The sequence below is a fragment of the Amblyomma mixtum genome, chromosome 4, assembly GCF_055824585.1.
Source record: "Amblyomma mixtum isolate Tamu chromosome 4, ASM5582458v1, whole genome shotgun sequence".
In the NCBI taxonomy this organism is placed as follows: Eukaryota; Metazoa; Arthropoda; class Arachnida; order Ixodida; family Ixodidae; genus Amblyomma; species Amblyomma mixtum.
The window spans coordinates 126,753,346-126,771,816 of record NC_143015.1 but is presented as its reverse complement, the minus strand read 5'-3'; the positions used below and the strand labels follow the sequence as shown (position 1 = coordinate 126,771,816).

General features: G+C 47.2%; 2 protein-coding genes across 2 annotated transcripts; one reads left to right on the top strand and one right to left on the bottom strand.

The window, feature by feature from the left end:
* Positions 1-603: 603 nt before the first annotated feature.
* On the bottom strand, positions 604-9,197 carry LOC149348172 (GTP-binding protein Rhes-like). The gene is made up of 2 exons (XM_089585759.1): positions 8,905-9,197; positions 604-1,186 (listed from the first exon to the last, which is right to left on the bottom strand). Exons 1-2 carry the CDS (start codon positions 9,100-9,102, stop codon positions 680-682), a joined length of 705 nt encoding a protein of 234 aa, XP_089441885.1. The 5' UTR covers positions 9,103-9,197; the 3' UTR covers positions 604-679.
* A 7,299-nt stretch (positions 9,198-16,496) lies between these two features.
* LOC149348171 (uncharacterized) lies at positions 16,497-17,958 on the top strand. Its single transcript, XM_089585757.1, has one exon. The coding sequence runs from the start codon at positions 16,670-16,672 to the stop codon at positions 17,903-17,905; it is 1,236 nt and encodes a 411-aa protein (XP_089441883.1). The 5' UTR covers positions 16,497-16,669; the 3' UTR covers positions 17,906-17,958.
* Positions 17,959-18,471: the final 513 nt, after the last annotated feature.

Sequence of the window (18,471 nt, the reverse complement as noted above, 5' to 3'; positions counted from 1 at the left end):
CTTCTTACACCGTGATCCAGGTTTACGGTGATTTTGCGCGGAATACCAGCGCAACGTCGTGCTGGCCTTAGGCGCTTCTCATCCACGTGGCTCACCCCAATCACGTGGCTCACCCTGGTGGGGCACGCCCCAATCTTGCCCTCCTCCGACCAGTGTTTTGGGGCTTGCAAGAGCTGGAAACGAAGAGTGCTTTGCTTCGCAAGAATGGCAAAGCTAACTCACAGCTGCAATGCTTCCAAACCGTTCAGCAAAGGTGTTTGCTCCGAAGAAACAATGCAGGATGCGCGTAGTTAGTCTAGGCTAGCTAAGTAACAGCGAAGGTACCTTGACTGCGCTCACAATTACTTCTTTATCGGCTACAGTTGACATAGTGTCCTGACATGAATCACTCAGAAGCGGCTATATAGAGCAACTGTTTTCCACTATACAACCCCATCTGTTGCGTTTTTAATACGGCGCCACCAACGCCGCTTATTTTTAATAAAAAGGATCCCGGTCTGCAGAACGAGCAGTTCTTGAACGCGACGTGTTCACCAGCACTCTCCATGACAAATCACTACAACTATTGTTTACTATTGCATCGGCTATGTACACAGGTTACATGGACATCCCAATCGCTGGCCTGCAGGCGGCTGAAGTCCACGAGCAAAGAGGAAGGCTAATGGGTGTCATGACTCAGCTACGAAACGGCACAGCTGTTCCTCTTGAGCAGCGCCTTGTCCTTGATAGTAGGGCTGGTCGGGTACACGGGCAGGGAGCGGCGCCGCTTGTTCACCACGGATGTGTTTAGGTCGTACGGGACCTTAGCCTTAACCAGGAGCTCTTTGAAGATGTTCAGAATGTTGATGTTTTCTTTGGCAGAGGACTCGACGAACGCGTGCTCCCAGTCGATGGAGATGATGGTCTCGGCCACCTCGCGCCTCACGCGGCGCGTGGTGTTGGGCAAGTCGCATTTGTTGCCAACAACAACCACGGGAGCCCTGGCTGACCGCTGCTCGACGATCTGGTCTCGGATGCGACGCGCCTCTTCGAACGACTCCGGGTCGTCAACTGCGTAGACAATTACGAAGGCGTCCGCTGTGGAGATGGCCAGCAAACGCATGGCCGGGAACGGATAGCTGCCGCTCGTGTCCACGATGTCCAGGGTCAGCGAGGTGCCGTTCACTTCGTACTCGCCCGTGTGGAACTGCGGAAACAAACAAAAAAGAAAAACATTGGGCCCAGTTATGTGGTTGTGTATTTGATTGACTGATTACTACTTGGTTAGTATTGGTAGTGCTACCCACGGCTTAATCTCTTGAAGCTGAACTTTGGCTTTGGAGGAAACGTTAAAGGAGGCTGTAGAATTATTTTAGCCACCTTAGGTTCCTTAAGGTGCAGTAAGCGGGAAGCACTGAGTCATTTTTACATTTCACCTGCACGAAAATTCAGCAAGAACAGTCAGGGTTCAATACCTCCACTTTCAGCTCAGCAATCGTGCGCCAAAGCCACTGAGCCATTTTACGGGTCACTTAGTTAAGCGCTATTTATTGCCACAAAAGACACTACAGCCCTCACGCAAAATTCTGAGGGTTTTGCTTAGAGTTCGGGTCAAGTGAACTAAAATCAATATTCCGCACCTCCGAAAGCTCTTGCACGTCATGCTGGATAAGAATTTAATTGCATCTTGAGATTCAAAAAGCCTAAAATCTGATTAAATTATGGGTGTCTATTCTATCGCGTATGTTCAAGACGGTACGCTTCAACTTCACCAAGTACTAGTCGATCGGAAACAAAATGTATGTTCTGATCAACGCTCTTTGTTACACCTGGAAACGGTAAAAGCATCATCTTGAGAAATGTAGTAGGCGAAATTACAATGATCTGTAGTGTGCAAGTGTTCATGATGTCATTGCCTAACAGTCACGCCTGAAGGCAGTCACGCCTCAAACTGTCTCCAACGTTGTAAGCCGACATCAAAGCTCAAGAGTGGATACATATTTTGGCACTGCTCAAGTTCATTAAGAATATGGTGTGAAATGCACAATTCGATAGTGTGTTACAGTTTAACACGAGGCGTGATCTGCTGCGGCGATAGCACAGTGCTCTCGTGCAGTCGCCAATGAAGCTTGATGTGCTCTCGCCGCCGCGGATTCGAATCGCAGTCGCCGCAATATTTATTTATTTATTCAACGAGAATTTCACGGCTTCAGCGATGGCCCGGCTTTCGCAGCTTCGGTCGTGAAATATAGGTTTCTGGTTTGGTTTGGTTTATGGGGTTTAACGTCCCAAAGCGACTAAGGCCATGAGAGACGCCGTAGTGGAGGGCTCCGGAAATTTCGAGCACCTGGGGTTCTTTAACGTGCACTGACATCGCACAGTACACGGGCCTCTAGAATTTCTCCTCCAAAGAAATTCCAGCCGCCGCGGCCGGGATCGAACCCGCGTCCTTTGGGTCAGCAGCCGAGCACCATAGCCACTGAGCCACCGCGGCGGCAAATATAGGTTTCTATCTAAAGCAGATGCGCATCTCTGCTGTGTGTTTTTGTGCTTGTGTTTGTGCGCGCTCGTATACATGTCAGAGTGTAGTGCACACGGCATATATAGACGCGTAATTAAAGATTTATTTATGTGACTCAGGCCAACTTGCAAGTAGACGGCAAAAACAAATGGTAAAGACGAGACGTTAAGGTTCAACAGGAGGAAAATAAATGCGTTCAAATACTCCCCTAACGACAAATGAAATCAGAAGGTACTACATATTGCTGCAGTAGTACCACCCAGAATTTAGATGTTGTATGTGCATTTTGTTGTCGAATGCTTGTCTTTAAAAATAGCGGCATAAGGGCCCTTTGCAACATCTCTTAAACTCAAGAAATCGCTGCGGAAAATAGACGTTCACTCTACGCCAATGAACAGTAGAAGTTAACAAGACTTAGTAGAACATCATTCAATCACATCTTATGCATCGCTGGTCTCAATTTTCATCTATGTGCGCAATTGCTCTTCTTTTCAGCTACAGACGTCCTTAGCAGTAGTCTCGTGTTCCAAGCCGTCCTCACAAACAAGTGGGAGAGGGGAAGGATTACTTTAGGATTCTTAATTTCTTGCAGTTCGTACAAGCACCGCCACGCTACGCTTGGATTAGTTTTTCAAGGTCGCTCTCTCCATTCATCTCTCATTTCTCTCTTTCTCTAAAATATGCTTTTCGTACATGCATGAAAACGTGCTCTTTTCCTTAATGAGCTCTTCTAATTGAACACATGCTGTCCTTCCGTTCACAAAAGGCACAGCTGTTGCCATGAAAGAAACAGTCATATACACAAATTCCGTCTGCCACGCCGAGAGCTAAAGACAGAAATTAAAGAAGATTAACTTATTAAGGCTTCATTACAGTCCAGAAGGCAACACCCTGATCGAACGCACTGCACTTCTGTCTCAATTGGCTGTCGCAACACAAGCACTAAAAAAAAAACAGAAAAAAAGCAAGGCAAGAAAGAAGAGAAACCTGAACTTCGCGTTCGCACGGTTTGAAGGTCGTAGTGTCTCGTCGCTTTTTTTCCCGCTCAACCTTGACGTCTGGCGCCTGGATGAATTCCGCAGCAGCTTCATTTCGTTTGTTACTCTAGGAACGTTCCCTGTCTGACAGCTTACATCTTATTTCGTGTCGTCTATCCTCCAGCGCCGGGAACTCTTCAGCAGAGCCTTTGCTCAGAATGTGGCGTCACGAAAGAAGTCCTGTTTAATCCATTGTAGAAAACCTAGCGCGCCCGACAAAAAGAATGCAGGTTGTTGGGACTTGGAAGCGTAAAATCGTCTTGTAAGGATATTATTATCTTCGGAAGAAAGCGAGGTGGCGTGCCCTTTGCGGATTTTGAAATTTAGCTTTCAAGTCAGGAACCTGAAAATTCGAGAACAAATGAGTGGTTTCTAAAATAGAAAAATAAAATGAAGTATTGAGTCATAATATTGAATATTTATAACATCTTTTTAAAGCGATGCTTCAGAGACGCTGCTTCGCAGTCGAAGCAAACGAATTTGACTTTTTTTTTACCTTTTGTGATCTGCTTTCTTGCAGAAAAGAGTACTTCTCTACGATTAATGTTCTCTAGTCTCTTAGGAGAAATATGAACTTTGTAAAATAATGACCCAAACCATTTTTTTTTAAATTAAACTGGACGCATAACACTTGTACATTGCCTTGTAAAAAATACTTGATTTCATCAAACACTATTAGACAGGGGTTCCTATTGAGCTGAAATTAGGTTATTTTGGGCCGCCGCGGTTGCTCAGTGGTTATGGTGCTCGGCTGCTGACCCGAAAGACGCGGGTTTGATCCCGGCCGCGGCGGTCGCATTCCGATGGAGGCGAAATGCTAGAGGCCCGTGTACTGTGCGATTTCAGTGCCCGTTGAAGAACCCCAGGTGGTAGAAATTTCCGGAGGCCTTCACTACGGCGTCTCTCATAGCCTGAGTCGCTCTGGGACGTTAAACCCCATAAAATCAAAATCAAATCAAATTATGTTATATGTTAGATTTGTTTCCCATTGCCGCGAGTGTTTTTCGACGCTTAACAAGCTCCATTTCATTCCCGAATTGCTGCAAAGTCGAAACTGCAAACATCCACCTAAGGTATTTAGTTAGGAACAATATTTTGAGACGTGACTGTGCGCAAATCCGGTTAAAAGGAACGAAGTGTGTAAGAGACAAAAGCGTTCAAAACCAATCTGACATCAAAAGATCCGTTACTCCGCTTGTGTTTTCGTGCTTTCGAAATGGAGAAAAAGAATGATCGCTTTTAATCATTTCATAAATAACATGCGCTTCAAGGCACTTGACATTAATCCTCTCAAAAGTATGAGGTGCGCACCTCGAACGAGCGGGCGGGCGAAATTCGCCGAAGGCGGGTATTATAAATTGGGATTAACTCTGGCGCACAAGGCACGTCCTGGCTGTGGCCGGCAGTGTGTAGCGACGCAAGATGACAAAAACATTCCCGGCAAACTGAAATTAATGCTAGAGTTATGGACATCGGGATTAAGTTGATGGCCGCCACAAGGAACAAATTCAACGTCCTGAACATAAACAAAAGTAAGCGTGTTGCCGAAACAATAAAAGAAATAATGCAGCAATAACTGCAATAAAAACACAAAAGTCAAAAAATGGAGATTGTTAAGTTTCAGAAAAGAAAAAGTACAATGGCAAAAAAAACACGTGTGGGAAAAAACTAAAGAGATGTAAAATGGGCAAAGAGAGGGGAAAAAAACGTAATATTTAGATGAAAATGACGGCAAAAAATGAACATGAAAGGCACTTAGAGAAAATTTAAAAGAAATTTTGAAACACAAATACCACTTGAGGAAACACAAATACCACTTCAGTAAATATTTCGTAGCGGAATCTTTAAGCAGGCGAAGTGCTGAATGCTGTTCTGAGAAATTCAAAAACTGGGGTAAAGTTAGTTCTTATATTCACATTTACTGCTACGTGTGTATAGCTTGGAAATAGTAGTGCTTCTTACTGCGGGGTGCGCCGTGTACTTGCAAGAAATAGTGTCGCCATCGTCAGCATGTCAATGTTGGGATGAAACGTTTCTTTTTCTGTTGAAATTGTGGAATTTCTTCAAATTTCAATGCCATTGTTTTATGAGCGACAAAGTTTTCAAGCCACAGGCTGCAATGCTGCAGGCTACCTTAGATAGCATTTCAGTGAACATTTCTTTCACTTATCTTCCCGGTTCCTTAGCGGCATATTTTGAGCCATATTCTACAATGTCGAGTAGCTCAGTTAATAGTCCCCGTCGTTTTTTTCCTTTTTTATTACGTGAGACCACACAGCTGTAGTGATTCTGCGCATACCTGGTATCACGGTTCAGTGGAATATTTTTTTTTTTTACCCGGAAATCCGCTTCAGCCCTCTCGGCAGCAACGACCACTGCAACGACTTCCCTGCTTGTTAGGGGGCCAAGGACGCGCAACAATCCGTGTTGACATACGAAATCGACCGGGTTTTCATTATCGCCCTTGGAGAGCCGGAAGCTTTGAAATATTTTTCGGCAGCGCCATTTACTGCGGCGGCCACGTCAGTGCATTCTTTTTAGTGCACTCGGTTCGTGTTCGCGCATGTGACCGCAGCTCTGTGTTTTGAGTAATGTGCATGGCCATGCACGCAAGCGCACGTCTGTGTGTGCGTGTGCGAGTGTCCGTGTCCATGCCTGCGCGCGCGCGTGTGTGTGTGTGTTCGTGCCTTCGTGCGTTGCATACATGCATGCGTGCGTGCGTGCGTGCGTGCGTGCCTGCGTGCGTTTGTGTGTAACTGCAAGTGTTCGCAGGCATAGGCCTAACAAGTGTATGAAGTAGGCTGCGCCGGTGTGACTTCGCTTCTGTGATATTTTTAAAGGAATTGTGAAGGACGTCACGTATGTGCCTCGCGGCACTGCCGATGCGAAGGGGCCGAAAAAGCGCCATGATTCTTAGGCCTTTCGATAACAATGGGGATTCCCAGCTTCCGTTCTTTTTTTCGTAATTCTTTCCTGATTTTATGTCTGAGACGATGAATTTCTACACATTGCATAGGACGAGATGATATTATATCTCATTTCAGTTGGCCTGACCGGGAGCCGGAAAAAATCTCCCCAGAAAAAACGCCCCCGGAAGATATGTCCCCGGAAAAAATGTCCCCGAAACATACACCCCCGGAAAAAACGTCCCGATTTGTGAAGTAGGAAAAAAGTGTCCCCAAATGGGTGACATGAAACGTATCGTAAGCCGCCGTAATTTGAGCATCCGGCCGCCTCGCATGTGTACAGGCATGCAACTACCATGCTTGCGACTCGCATGCATGTACGGCTCGCTTGAGGCGGATACAAGTTGCTTGCCGGTGGAACGAGTCACCGATTCGTAAACGCAACGGCATGGCCAGAGCAACGCGAGTGTGGCAATGGTTTATCGCTCAACGCTTGGAAGGTTTGCAACAAAACACATAATCAGAAGGACATCCTGATACACAAACTAAATACAAGCTAAATTGTATTAGTTTTCAGCCAGCAACTCATTTCCTTTAATGTCATCACATTTCACTGATTTTATGTTACATCATCATTCGTGGATTTAGCTTCCATGTATTTGTGTCTTTGGTGTATTTCTTTGCTTCCAGCTACATTTCTTCACCGTGATATCAAGGCTTGGACTGTGTTTCTTCTTGAGAAGCTGTAACATTGCAAGCTACAACGATTACAGATGTCGGCACGGAAGCGACTAAACAACGAACAGATGGTCCTGAGCAAGTGCGTCTCTGGATCGATCGGCGCTTGAGCGAAGTCACCTGCGGAAGTGCTTTTCCTTTGCATGACCTGGACTGCATGACCATGGCGCCGTCTGGTACTACAAAATACTTTATGCTTGCATAAATCCAAAGAAGAATCTAATAAAGAGGGCAATTTTCTTTCAAGTGGGCTCCGGAAGAAATTTTTTTCTTCACTTGGGGACATACTTTCCTAGATGGTGCTTCCTCAGGGGACCTTTTTTTCAGGGCCCTTTTTTCCGTGGATGTATGTCCCGGAGATGTTTTTTCCGGGGACGTTTTTTTCTTACACCCTTCCTGACTAAGTGGAAACAAAAACAAGGCCAGAGAAGTTCTGGGAAACACGTGCGCACGTGTGCCGCCGCTCCAGTGGCCTCCCCGAGTGTCAGTCGTGAGCCGATAAAAACAATGCCATCAAACTTTCCTAGAAACCCCTCTAGAAATGTACAGGCCGTTGGGTCGTATTTTCTTATCACCGTCTGCTCCAAGGAGCGCGTGCTCCGCTACTTTAATTCTGTTTCTCGGGCCTGAAGAGAAGATAAAAGAGTTACCTTCCGGGAATAAAAACGTTGCCATCCTACCGCTGCATCAGAAACAAGCAAGCATATACAAAACCAAGAGGCATACGCTGTCCCGAACAGATGGGGCAGCGGCTGGCGACCCAGTTTCGGGCAGCAGTCATGCACTAGGGTTAAAAGGAGAATGTAATCAAGTCGACGGCGGAGAAGGGAGCCCGGGGTTCTAAGTGTCACATCAAATAAAGACGGGTGGTCAAGGCGAAGAGCGTATAAATTTCAAAGCGCAGTTTTCAGCAGACGGGACATGTTTCACTTTTACAGCCCGTTTCTGCAAGCGAGCGTAGTAAAGACGGACGTCCATCGTATAACTTAGCGAAGTTTGTGTGCTGGATAGATGTACTTGGCATGTTCGAAATCTTATGCAGCACACTCGGACGTTTGCCACATAGTACTGTGCGCTCTTGATGTATCTTAATTGAAGCTGCATGGAAACCCGATTGCGAAATGGATCAGTGATGTGGTGTTATGAATGTGTTGTTTGTAGGAAATACCACTGCAAATAAGTGACTGCCCTTTTCAGGGATATGTGCTACCAGACAGGCTTCAAACCGGACTCCCTTCCTCTCCCTTCAGTCTCAATAAATCTGGGTCTAAATAAAGAAAGCCAAATTGACTATTCCACCAGGATGGGCCTTTAGCAAAAATTGGATGACGGATGCCGACCTCTAAACTGATCAGCAAATGGCGTCGTTAATTCAGGGCGCTCCTCATTTACTGTCGTGTTTATTTACTGCTTTTTCTCTTCTCTAACCCTTCATCTATATGGTGATACCAAGGAAAGGAGTACTCCGCTTCTCGCCTGTAAGCTCCACAGAAAGTCGGTTGTTAAGTCCAAATATTATGCAGCTACACCAGTAATGCTGAAGAACAAAAGAACGTTCAATACAAATTGACCTCTTTTTTTACGGAAGCAAAAAAAAATGTCTACACATCTAATCATATCGCAAATTGCTGAAATATGCAATGGGAAATAAATAAACCCTGTCTTCAAACTCTCTCACGTACGGACCCGTGGTGTTGAAGAGAGTTGAGAGGTAGCAGCTTACCTCTTCGACGGTGGCGAAGTAGTCAGCAGGGAAGTCGTCATAGAGGAACTGGTGCACAATGGCCGTCTTGCCCACCCGGGCTGCGCCGAGCACCACCACCCGGTAGTGGTCCTTGGCCGGGTGGCCATCCTGGTGACTGCCTTCGTCGTGGGGAGGCTGCAGGGCCGACAGTGAAGGCGCCTGGCTGGTACCCGGCATGGCGGTTCCTTGAGCTGCTCTTTCAGGAAGGCTGAAGCCTCCTCGTCTAGACCGCGGCTGCACACGCTCAAGAGACGAGACTTGCGATGAAGTCTTTTTCTCTGCGGAGAAAGATATTGAAAAGGCCGCGCTTAGGGGGCGCTGCGAGATCAACCAGGAGCTCTTCGAAGGTGATGTCAACTATACCAATTTGTTTAGCACGCTGGATTTTTCTGTGCCACTTAATTACTCTTAAAGGCCTCAATTTCGGTTCGATGAACTACAAGATTGTTTAACAGAGGTGCCGGTTGCTCTAATCTTGTTGCATACTAAATTTTCGTGTTTTGTACCCGTGCTAGCGCAAAACACAGCCTTACAAATACAAAATAGCGTCTCCCAGCCACCTTGAAAGCACCAAATAACCCGTCGAAATATTTGGGTGCAAGATGCTTTGCAAATAAATGAATGAGCGCTCACGAACGTCGCCATACAGCATGGTAGATTCATTACACGAAAAAGGACTGTCGAACTAGCTTCTTATATATTACACAATCCAATTCATCGTATCTTTAATTCTACCATCCTTGATGAGGTTGGTCATAAGGGGTGCACGAACCGGTATGAGTAATAAGTAGGTCTGAATAACAATATAACCCAATGTCAACTAAGCGCATTGCACGTCACTACATTTTCGGTGCAAGTACTACATTGGCATTAAGGACTTCAAGAAGCAAGGTAAAATTCACGATTATGCCTTCAGACACCGATCTTCCATTGCCGAAAATTAGACAAACTGTGAGGTTTTCTATATAAGCTATATATCAGGAAACATGTACGGCTTTCAGGCAGATGCGCGAAGGCTTCAAACAGATAGCGTATTTAAATTTGAAGCGCTGTTGTAAGAAAGAAACGGTGAACTACGACAACTGTTAGTGAAGCGAACGAGGTTAGACAATTCGTGCCTGCATGTCAGTGTACGCGCACATAGGCTTACAGAGCAGGCTTTCAGTAGGGCTACGATAGGGCATAGCTTTGAAAAGGACCTTGCAGAATGCACACTTCCGAATTCCGGCCACCCTTTTCCCAAACCAGCACATTATGCCATGAAGAACACATCGCGAGCTAGTTGTTTTCCCATGACACGAAAACAGCGCAAACTTCAAGAAGGACGCAGAAAGGGGAGACGACACATAGACGCCGAAACGGGAGACGAGACACAGGCGCCTGCGTCAGCTCCTGTGTGTCGTCTCCCGTTTCGGCGTCCTTTGTGAAGTTTGCGCTGTTTTCGTGTGATATTATGCCAGTTAAACCCAGACCCATGTAGACCCATCGAATGGGTTCTGAGCCATTATATTTGATCCGCTTCTCTCTGCTCAAAACTTACCTTCAATTAGTTGTAACAGCTAGCAGCTGGAGGACCAAAAGGTAACGGCTCAAAGCATGAGCGACGTAGCGCTATTCTGAATAAGCTCTACAGCCCAAGGAGAAATAAATACTGAAAAGTGCTACGTGTACCTGCATGTTGGTACGATATAAACGCATCTTCCAAATTATTACAATTTCTGCGTTTCCGACCCCCCCCCCCCCCCCCCTTCCGGCTCCTATGAAAAAATTCGTTGATTACATCAGAAAATGCCTTCATTGCGGCCTGAGTAAGCACCTAAATCCCGCTGGGTTCCTCAATGATTCGAAGCTGACCTGCGCATTACGTTATTATCTGTTTTATTGCGTGGCTTAGCAGGTTCTGGATAGAAGCGGGAGCTCAAATACAATAAAACACTGAACTGGCTATGGTACTCAAGGCGACGCAATCACAGTTCCCAGTGGAACTCTAGTGGCACTGTGAGTTCCGACATAAAGAGTCTTAGAAGAGAGAAACATAGGTCGTCAAAGCTAACGTTTCTCAGAATATCAACCGAAACGTCGTTCTAATCAGACAGTGCCTCTACAAAAGAGAGAGAAAAAGGTGGAAAAATATTAGGGCATTTTGTAATTCTTTTGAGCTGCAATATCTTTGCTGCATCGATTAGGCGTTGCAGGTGCCTCTGTTTAATTTTTATATACAGATGTTAGAGGCTTCGCGGATGGCCCGTATTTGCTGCCCGTTTTTAAGCAAGGACAGTGAGTTCGCCGATGCCGGCAAAGTCGGCTTTAAGCTTCGCCTCAAGTGCGACCGTGTACGCTAATCTTGTTCTCATTTTCTCTTTCTATTGCCGCCCTCCTGTTCCTTGTCTTTTTCTGAGCCGTTCGTTCTTTCGTTCTTCTTTCTGTTTTCGTTTCACCGCGTTTCTGCAGCTACCATCGTCTCGGCCCCTTCTGTTGCAATATTTCATTCGTCTTCTCCTTGGCCATCTAAACCAGCTAACTAAGGCACGCATGCGCTGTACTTGTTCTACCGCGTGGTACTTCAAAGACATAATGAGAAACAACTGCAAAAAAAAAACAAAAAACAAAAACGTCGGCAGAGTATGCATGACGCAACAAAGGCATCTGTGCTGTCTCTTCTAAAAAGCTAGCTAATTAAGCCTGGCAAGCCATGCTACCCAAGCATGCTTAATGTTCAAATAAAGGGATGATAAAGCATTAGCATATGCTGTATAAACGCAATCCTCTCACGACCTCACCTCTGGACGACCGGCATCTTGCACTTTCAAGAGTATAAAAAGTTCTTCCACGCTCACAGCACTGCAGTCCTGGTTGCGAAAGGCCCACGTTGCTCACTGAGTTTTCTGTACCATTTCATTCCGGTATTCAGAACACCCCTCTTGATTCTGAGGGTGAAGTGTATACATAATAGTACCAGGGCCGCAGTAGAGCACACGAAACAAACACAGTCAATATAGCAGAATAGTTTTAATGAAAAATAACCTGTGACAGATTTCTATTTACAAAACTGCATTCGAAATATTATTTTCTTGTTCAGGGCATCGAGGGAAGCGTTCTTATTTTTAAATTTACTTTGCCACAGGGCAGAAAAACTGGGTGGAGGCTTAATCCTAGTCTTACTCATGTAAGGTGTACATGTACTCATGTACGCACCAGAACATGTCTCTGAGACAGTTCATTAAGTGAAATATCAAATTCTAATCTTTAACTCCGTCGTTATTAAGCTTAACCTAACGAGAACTCGTGGACTAATTGTTTCAGGCACATTGCACAAGCGACAGTTTACAGAAGACACAAAAATGTTTTTCCTATCGAGCCACGTGTTGACAGGTAGAGTTTCGGTGTGTGTGTGTGTAATTTATAGAAAACTGTTTTGGTGCAAGGAGAAATTGGCATTTTACGCACTCGCTTTAAAACATCATGACCCACGAGACCGAAGTAGACAGAACGATACAGTGGGGGCGGGAAGAGTGTCGATATCAAATCCCTGTACAGATTTTTGCGCGAAACATAATATAAGTACTCATTTGAAAACCGAATTGTGAAAAAACGCACGGAGGCATAAACTTCTTGCATGAAGACTAGTAAACGGGGGCGTTCTGTAAAATTGCAAGATATTACTCAGTTCGGAAGTAGAATCATGATGTTAACCTGCAAGAATGCTCTAAACATCGGATGGGAACAATCACGAAAAAAGAAGAAACGTGCGACCAACTGTCTCACATACAGGTGCTCTAGGCCCAGTCCTCCTGCATAAACAGGCCTGAAAAGGTTATCACGCCGCATGGGCTCAATTTTTTTTTATAGACTCCAAAGACGCGATCTTGTTTTGGGATGTTTTGCAGAGCACGCTACAGAAACATTTCCTCCTAAATTTCTACAGTGTGCGCTACCTTGTTGTTTCCCAACCTGACTCGAAACCCTATGATATGATTCTTCTCATTGGACTTCATAGCCTGTGGAAAACGCGCATGCAAGATCGCAACGTTGAACCTGTTGTTTCACCCAGAATTCATTTTAGCCGACTGTTGCTGCAGGTAAAAGACATTTACAAAGAATTGGACTTTTTACCGGATTGGTTTCCTGTCCTGAAGCGCTGTATATCCTTACCGGCCTTTTAGCTCTAATATGTTTTCTATCATATTTGTGTCACGCAGTGCTTACCTAGGTGCTCTGTAAATAGCTTTTTCTGTTTGTGGTTGTGTATACACACACACTTGTGTGCACGCGTGTGTGCGTGCGTGTGTGTGTGCGCGCATGCGTGCGTGCGTCCGTGCGTGCGTGCGCGCGTGCGCGCGCGCGTGTGTGTGCGTGCGTGTGTGTGTGCGCGTGTGCGCGTGTGTGCGTGTGTGCGTGCGCGCGTGCGTGCGCGTGCGTGCGTGTGTGCGTGTGTGCGCGTGTGCGCGTGAGTGTGCGTGTGTGTGTGCGTGCGCGTGCGCGCGTGTGTGTGTGCGTGCGTGCGTGCGCGTGTGCGCGCGCGTGTGTGTGTGTGTGCGTGTGTGTGTGTGTGTGTGTGTGTGTGTGTGTGTGTGTGTGTGTGTGTGTGTGTGTGTGTGTGTGTGCGTGTGTGTGTGTGTGTGTGTGTGCGTGTGTGTGTGTGTGTGTGTGTGTGTGTGTGTGTGTGTGTGTGTGTGTGTGTAAATAAATACCACGAAAGAAAAAGAACTCGTGGACTAAGGGTAGCGTGCCCGCCTTGAAATCCTGAGGCCCACGGTTCTACTCTAGCCAAAACTCAAATTACACGAATTTTATTTTTGGCTCAAACACATTCCTTTCGTTTCAGCAACCTCGCGTAGAAATATGACGTCAATCTAAAATTTTTTAACCTGTTTCACTCACAGGCAAACGATGCTGACGGTGACGGCGACAACGCCGGATTTTCTGCGACAACGCGTCCTTGACGCTATTGAGTTAATATGCTGGAGCTGCACAAAAAGTCTGGGCTGTCTGTGCACACTCTGTCGTACCCAGGCATGGTGTCAATGGCGTACAAGTGTGTGACGTCATTTGTGTGCAAAAGTGTAACCTAATTCAGGTATAAATGTGTGGTGTCACGCAGTGCAACGTTACTGAGGGATAAAAGTGTGACGTCTATTGCGCACACGAGCACTTAGGGATTTATTGAGGAGCGCGTACCACGTTGGAATGGTTGGATGGTTGGCGGTGTTCGCGTCAGTGGAAGGAACATCCATTATCCCCTGTGACGCGTTTTTGGAGTGCTTTTGCAAGCGCCATTGTGACGTCAGCTAGACTGCGAAGAATGCAGGATTCTGTGAAAAACGAGGGACTCTTTGAAAGCGTGCAAAAACTTTGCTTCCTTTTTCTTTTTATGCGTGGCGTAAGGACCGAGGGCTTCCGACTTCAACGCACACACAATACAGTGTTTGTATTGTGTGTGTGTGTGTTCCTTCGTTGGTCATCTGTTCTTCCCACGCTGTTCTTACCATGAATTCAAGCCGATTCGCCAACATCGGCGCCTTAATTGATGCGGTGATGGCCCTGATTTTTTGGAAGAAAGGGAACGAAGAAATTGTTTCTTTTTTTTCTGCGCCATTCATCTCTTTCCTAACTTTGGCTCTTGACTTTTTATCGCATTAATGGCTGACTACCGACGTCGATATATTCGCATCGACTGACACCGACCAAGCACATAACGTTGCTACGGAGGAGGCCTTTCCCATATCCTTGTTTTTCTTCTAGCGTGCAGTCACACCCTTGATGCAGCACCTTCAAAAAATAATTTGTTTCTAGGGGGGTTCGTTTGTGTTGCGCCAGCTCCTAATATGCCAAATTATTTTCCTCAGACACCATTCAACTGTTACGTCCACTGTTTCGTCTGCCAGAAGTTGGGTTACTGCGTGAAAGCGGAGTTCCTCCAGCGAAGGAAGGAGGGTTAGATAATAAAGATGAGCCTCGAACATAACATAGTGGGTTTATTATCGCTACTTCGATTTGCAGCCGAGCTGCCGCACGTTGTCAGGAAGCCGCTATTATTCGGTTAAAAAGAAAGAATAAAAAAGGCAAAATTATCACTACTTTATGGCAGCAAGAAACGCTAAAAGTCTAGATTAAAGTCGAAATGTACGTTCAAGTTCGTTTATGAGTAGCCCGTCCCTTATCGTATTATATTCCCTCCTTCCTGCATTGGCTGGCGCTAGCTGGACATACAAACATAAATAATACTCTGCCGTTATGGGACTTCCGCTTGACAGTATGCAGTGTGTTCTTCCCAGATACATCCGAAAGCCCGCGAGAAACTGAGCCTTGAGACCAATATTTTGTCTCAAAGATACCAGCTTTAACACAGCATTCTAGGCCATTGTTTACGAATGAATTCGTGTGAACAGTTCATTCAAGGTAAATAATTACTCCCATTAAAAGTGCTGTAATAATAAAGCAAATAGATAATTTTTCTCGTATTTCTTAATCACAAATATTTTAATAATTTTAATAATCCCAAATAATGACAAAATATTAGAGATGTTTTTTGGGGCGAAACCTGCGCGGAAAGTGCGCGGAAAAACTAGAAAAACATTAAGGAATCTCGCATCAGAACATTAGCGTGTGCTAAGCACTCGCACAGGTGAGCATAGTTTTGTGCAATTTCCTGTGCAATTTTCTAAGCTGTGACTAACACCTTGTGCTGCAACATTCAAGTCCTCCTTGTGGCATATTCAAGGTAACCCGAGTTCAACCTCAGTTTAAATACTGTCGCCAGCGGATAAACACAAAAAACACTTCATGATGAGTCCGGACGACCGCTTGCAGAGCTGCTCGCCGCTTGATTCTGCCATGGGACCATTAAAAGCTTCCCCAGTATTGTCGCTCTCCTCATCCAGTACCACTGTACGCAGCCAGAACTCGGCTTTCAGGGAAGAGGTTATACACCATTGTCTCTAAGCCTTTAGAACCAGCAAGGAGAAGCATCCACAAAAGCAGGACTGCTTTCCCGCAGTCTATTTCGGGAAACCCACTACAGACATCCCTGATTCTTTTCTTCCTGTTTTCGCCATCGAGTTCGCTCTCCGAGTGTGAGCCAATACAAGACCAAGGAAGAGCAAAGTTAAAATGAAAGCCCAGCGCCTTTCACAAAGTTCGCGAATAGAAGGGGGACGACTGTCTGGGCTTGGAGCAAACGATGCCAACCCATTCTGTGTGCCGGCATACATTGGCTCAGAAGGAATTAATCTCTCTTTAATCAGCATACCACAGAAACTTGTATGGATTCCACTCGCTTGTCAAACCTACGCACCAGAAAAGACGGAACCCGTAGGCGTGTAAATTTGGTATGCACACAACTTGTTCGGTGTGTCTGCTTCAGTGAAAACTAATTTGGAAAACGCACGATCTAAATGATTGCGTAAAAGTGAAAGCACAGCACAATTGAAACGAGGTGTTTTAGAAAGGCAAATTATTTCAGATTTGGCACTGATAAGGACCGTATCTGGAGCAGAATGCTTGCCGCCGGTATCCTGGTTTGTCCTGCAGCCTAAAGCTCTTAAGTTCGCGTGAACATATTGTTACCGATGGACCGTGAACGAAGAAGTGGCGGTGCGCTGAACGACGACGACGTTGACAGTTGGTAGCTGGGCCCTCGGTGTCTGAGCTGAGTGCTGGCCATCTCAGAGCAGCCGCCAACACAGACTTACCGCCGTAACATCCCCGTAACATCTTTTGGTGGAGGTCGCGGGTTCGAGCCGACATGCCGACGACCCGACGAGCCGACGAGACGACGGGCCGAACGGGCGAGATGACTACCGACCCGGCCCCTCCGTCTGCGCCTGCCACGCCAACTGTCGTCGTAGCCCACCCTCGCGACCCGGGCACATTCTGCGGTACAGATGGCGTGGATGTCGAGGACTGGCTCTCGCTCTATGAGCGTGTTAGCCAGCACAACAGGTGGGACGCCACGCTGATGCTGGCCAATGTGATATTTTATCTTGCCGGCACCGCACGCGTGTGGTTCGAAACCCACGAAGAAGAGATTGCCACGTGGGATGCCTGCAAGCAGAAGCTGCGCGACCTGTTTGGGAAACCAGTTGGCCGTCAGCTTGCTGCCAAAAAAGAACTTTCAGCTCGCGCCCAAACGGCCACCGAATCATATATTACGTACATCCAAGACGTCTTGGCACTGTGCCGAAAGGTCGATCCCAACATGACCGAGGACGATAAGGTAGGCCACATTCTTAAAGGCATTGCCGACGATGCCTTCCACCTTCTTCTATGCCGGGACTGCTCTACGGTTGACTCCGTTCTGCAGGTGTGTCGACGCTTCGAGCAGGCCAAGCACCGGCGCATTGCACACCGCTTTGATCGCCTGCCTAACACCGCTGCCAGTTCCACGTGCGAGGATCTGCCGACACTGAGGCAGCCTTCAAACCCCGACAACGTGACTCGCATCGTGCGCCGTGAACTGGAGGCCCTGGCTCCTGTTACGACCAACGCGCCCTTGTCGGACAACACCCTGGCCACAATATCCCTTATTCAAGCTGTCGTCCGCCAGGAGGTCGCCAACTTGGGCATGCCCTCCAGCCATCGTCCCGTCGAACCACGGAGTGCGAGCCCCATCTCTCCCGTGGTCGCTACTGCTACGGCCCGCAACACCTTCGTCCCAAGTTACACAAGGTACCGCAATCCCGATGAGTGGCGTACTCCTGACGACCGGCCGATCTGCTTTACGTGCTCGCGCGTAGGCCACATCTCTCGCCACTGCCGCAGCCGTTGGTCCGCACCTCCCCGACCTTTGCCCTACGTCGACCGCCGTTATGACTATGGACCCCGTCGCTTCACGCCTCGGAATGACCCACCCAGCGCCGAGTCCACACCGCCTCCTCGCAGAACCAGCCGCTCTCCCTCTCCGACAGCCCACCGTTCCCGCTCACCTCTTCCGCACCGCAGTTACTCACCGTCCTCTGCAGGCCGCTTCGCGGGAAACTAGCCAGTGCAGCTCCCGGAGGTGATGCTGCATTGGTGCCCCGACCTGAAAATCCTCTACTGACCCAACCTTCGCCCTGTAATCTGCTCGACGTTTTTGTGGACGGTGTTCCTGTTTCTGCCCTCATTGACACTGGTGCCCAAGTCTCGGTTCTTAGCTCATCCTTTTGCCGTCGCCTCAAAAAAGTTCAGACCCCTGCCGCTTCGCCCACCGTTCGCGTTGCCGATGGCAGCACTGCTGCCGTCACTGGCTTGTGCACTGCCCGCGTCACTCTTGCCGGTCATAACATCCCAGTTTTGTTCACCGTCCTCGAACACTGCCCTCACAATGGGATCCTTGGTCTAGACTTTCTAACCGCTCACTCTGCCCTTATCGACTGCTCCAGCGGCCTTCTACGATTGGACCTGCCTCTCAGCTCAGCCGACACACCCTCAAGCTCCACGCCCCGCCTTCGCTCCGCCGAGTACGCTCGCCTGCCCCCTGACTCTGCCGTTTATCTGCCTATGTCACCATTTCCTGCGGTTCCTGATGGGGATTATCTTGCCTGCCCACTCGCCGATGTCGTTCTC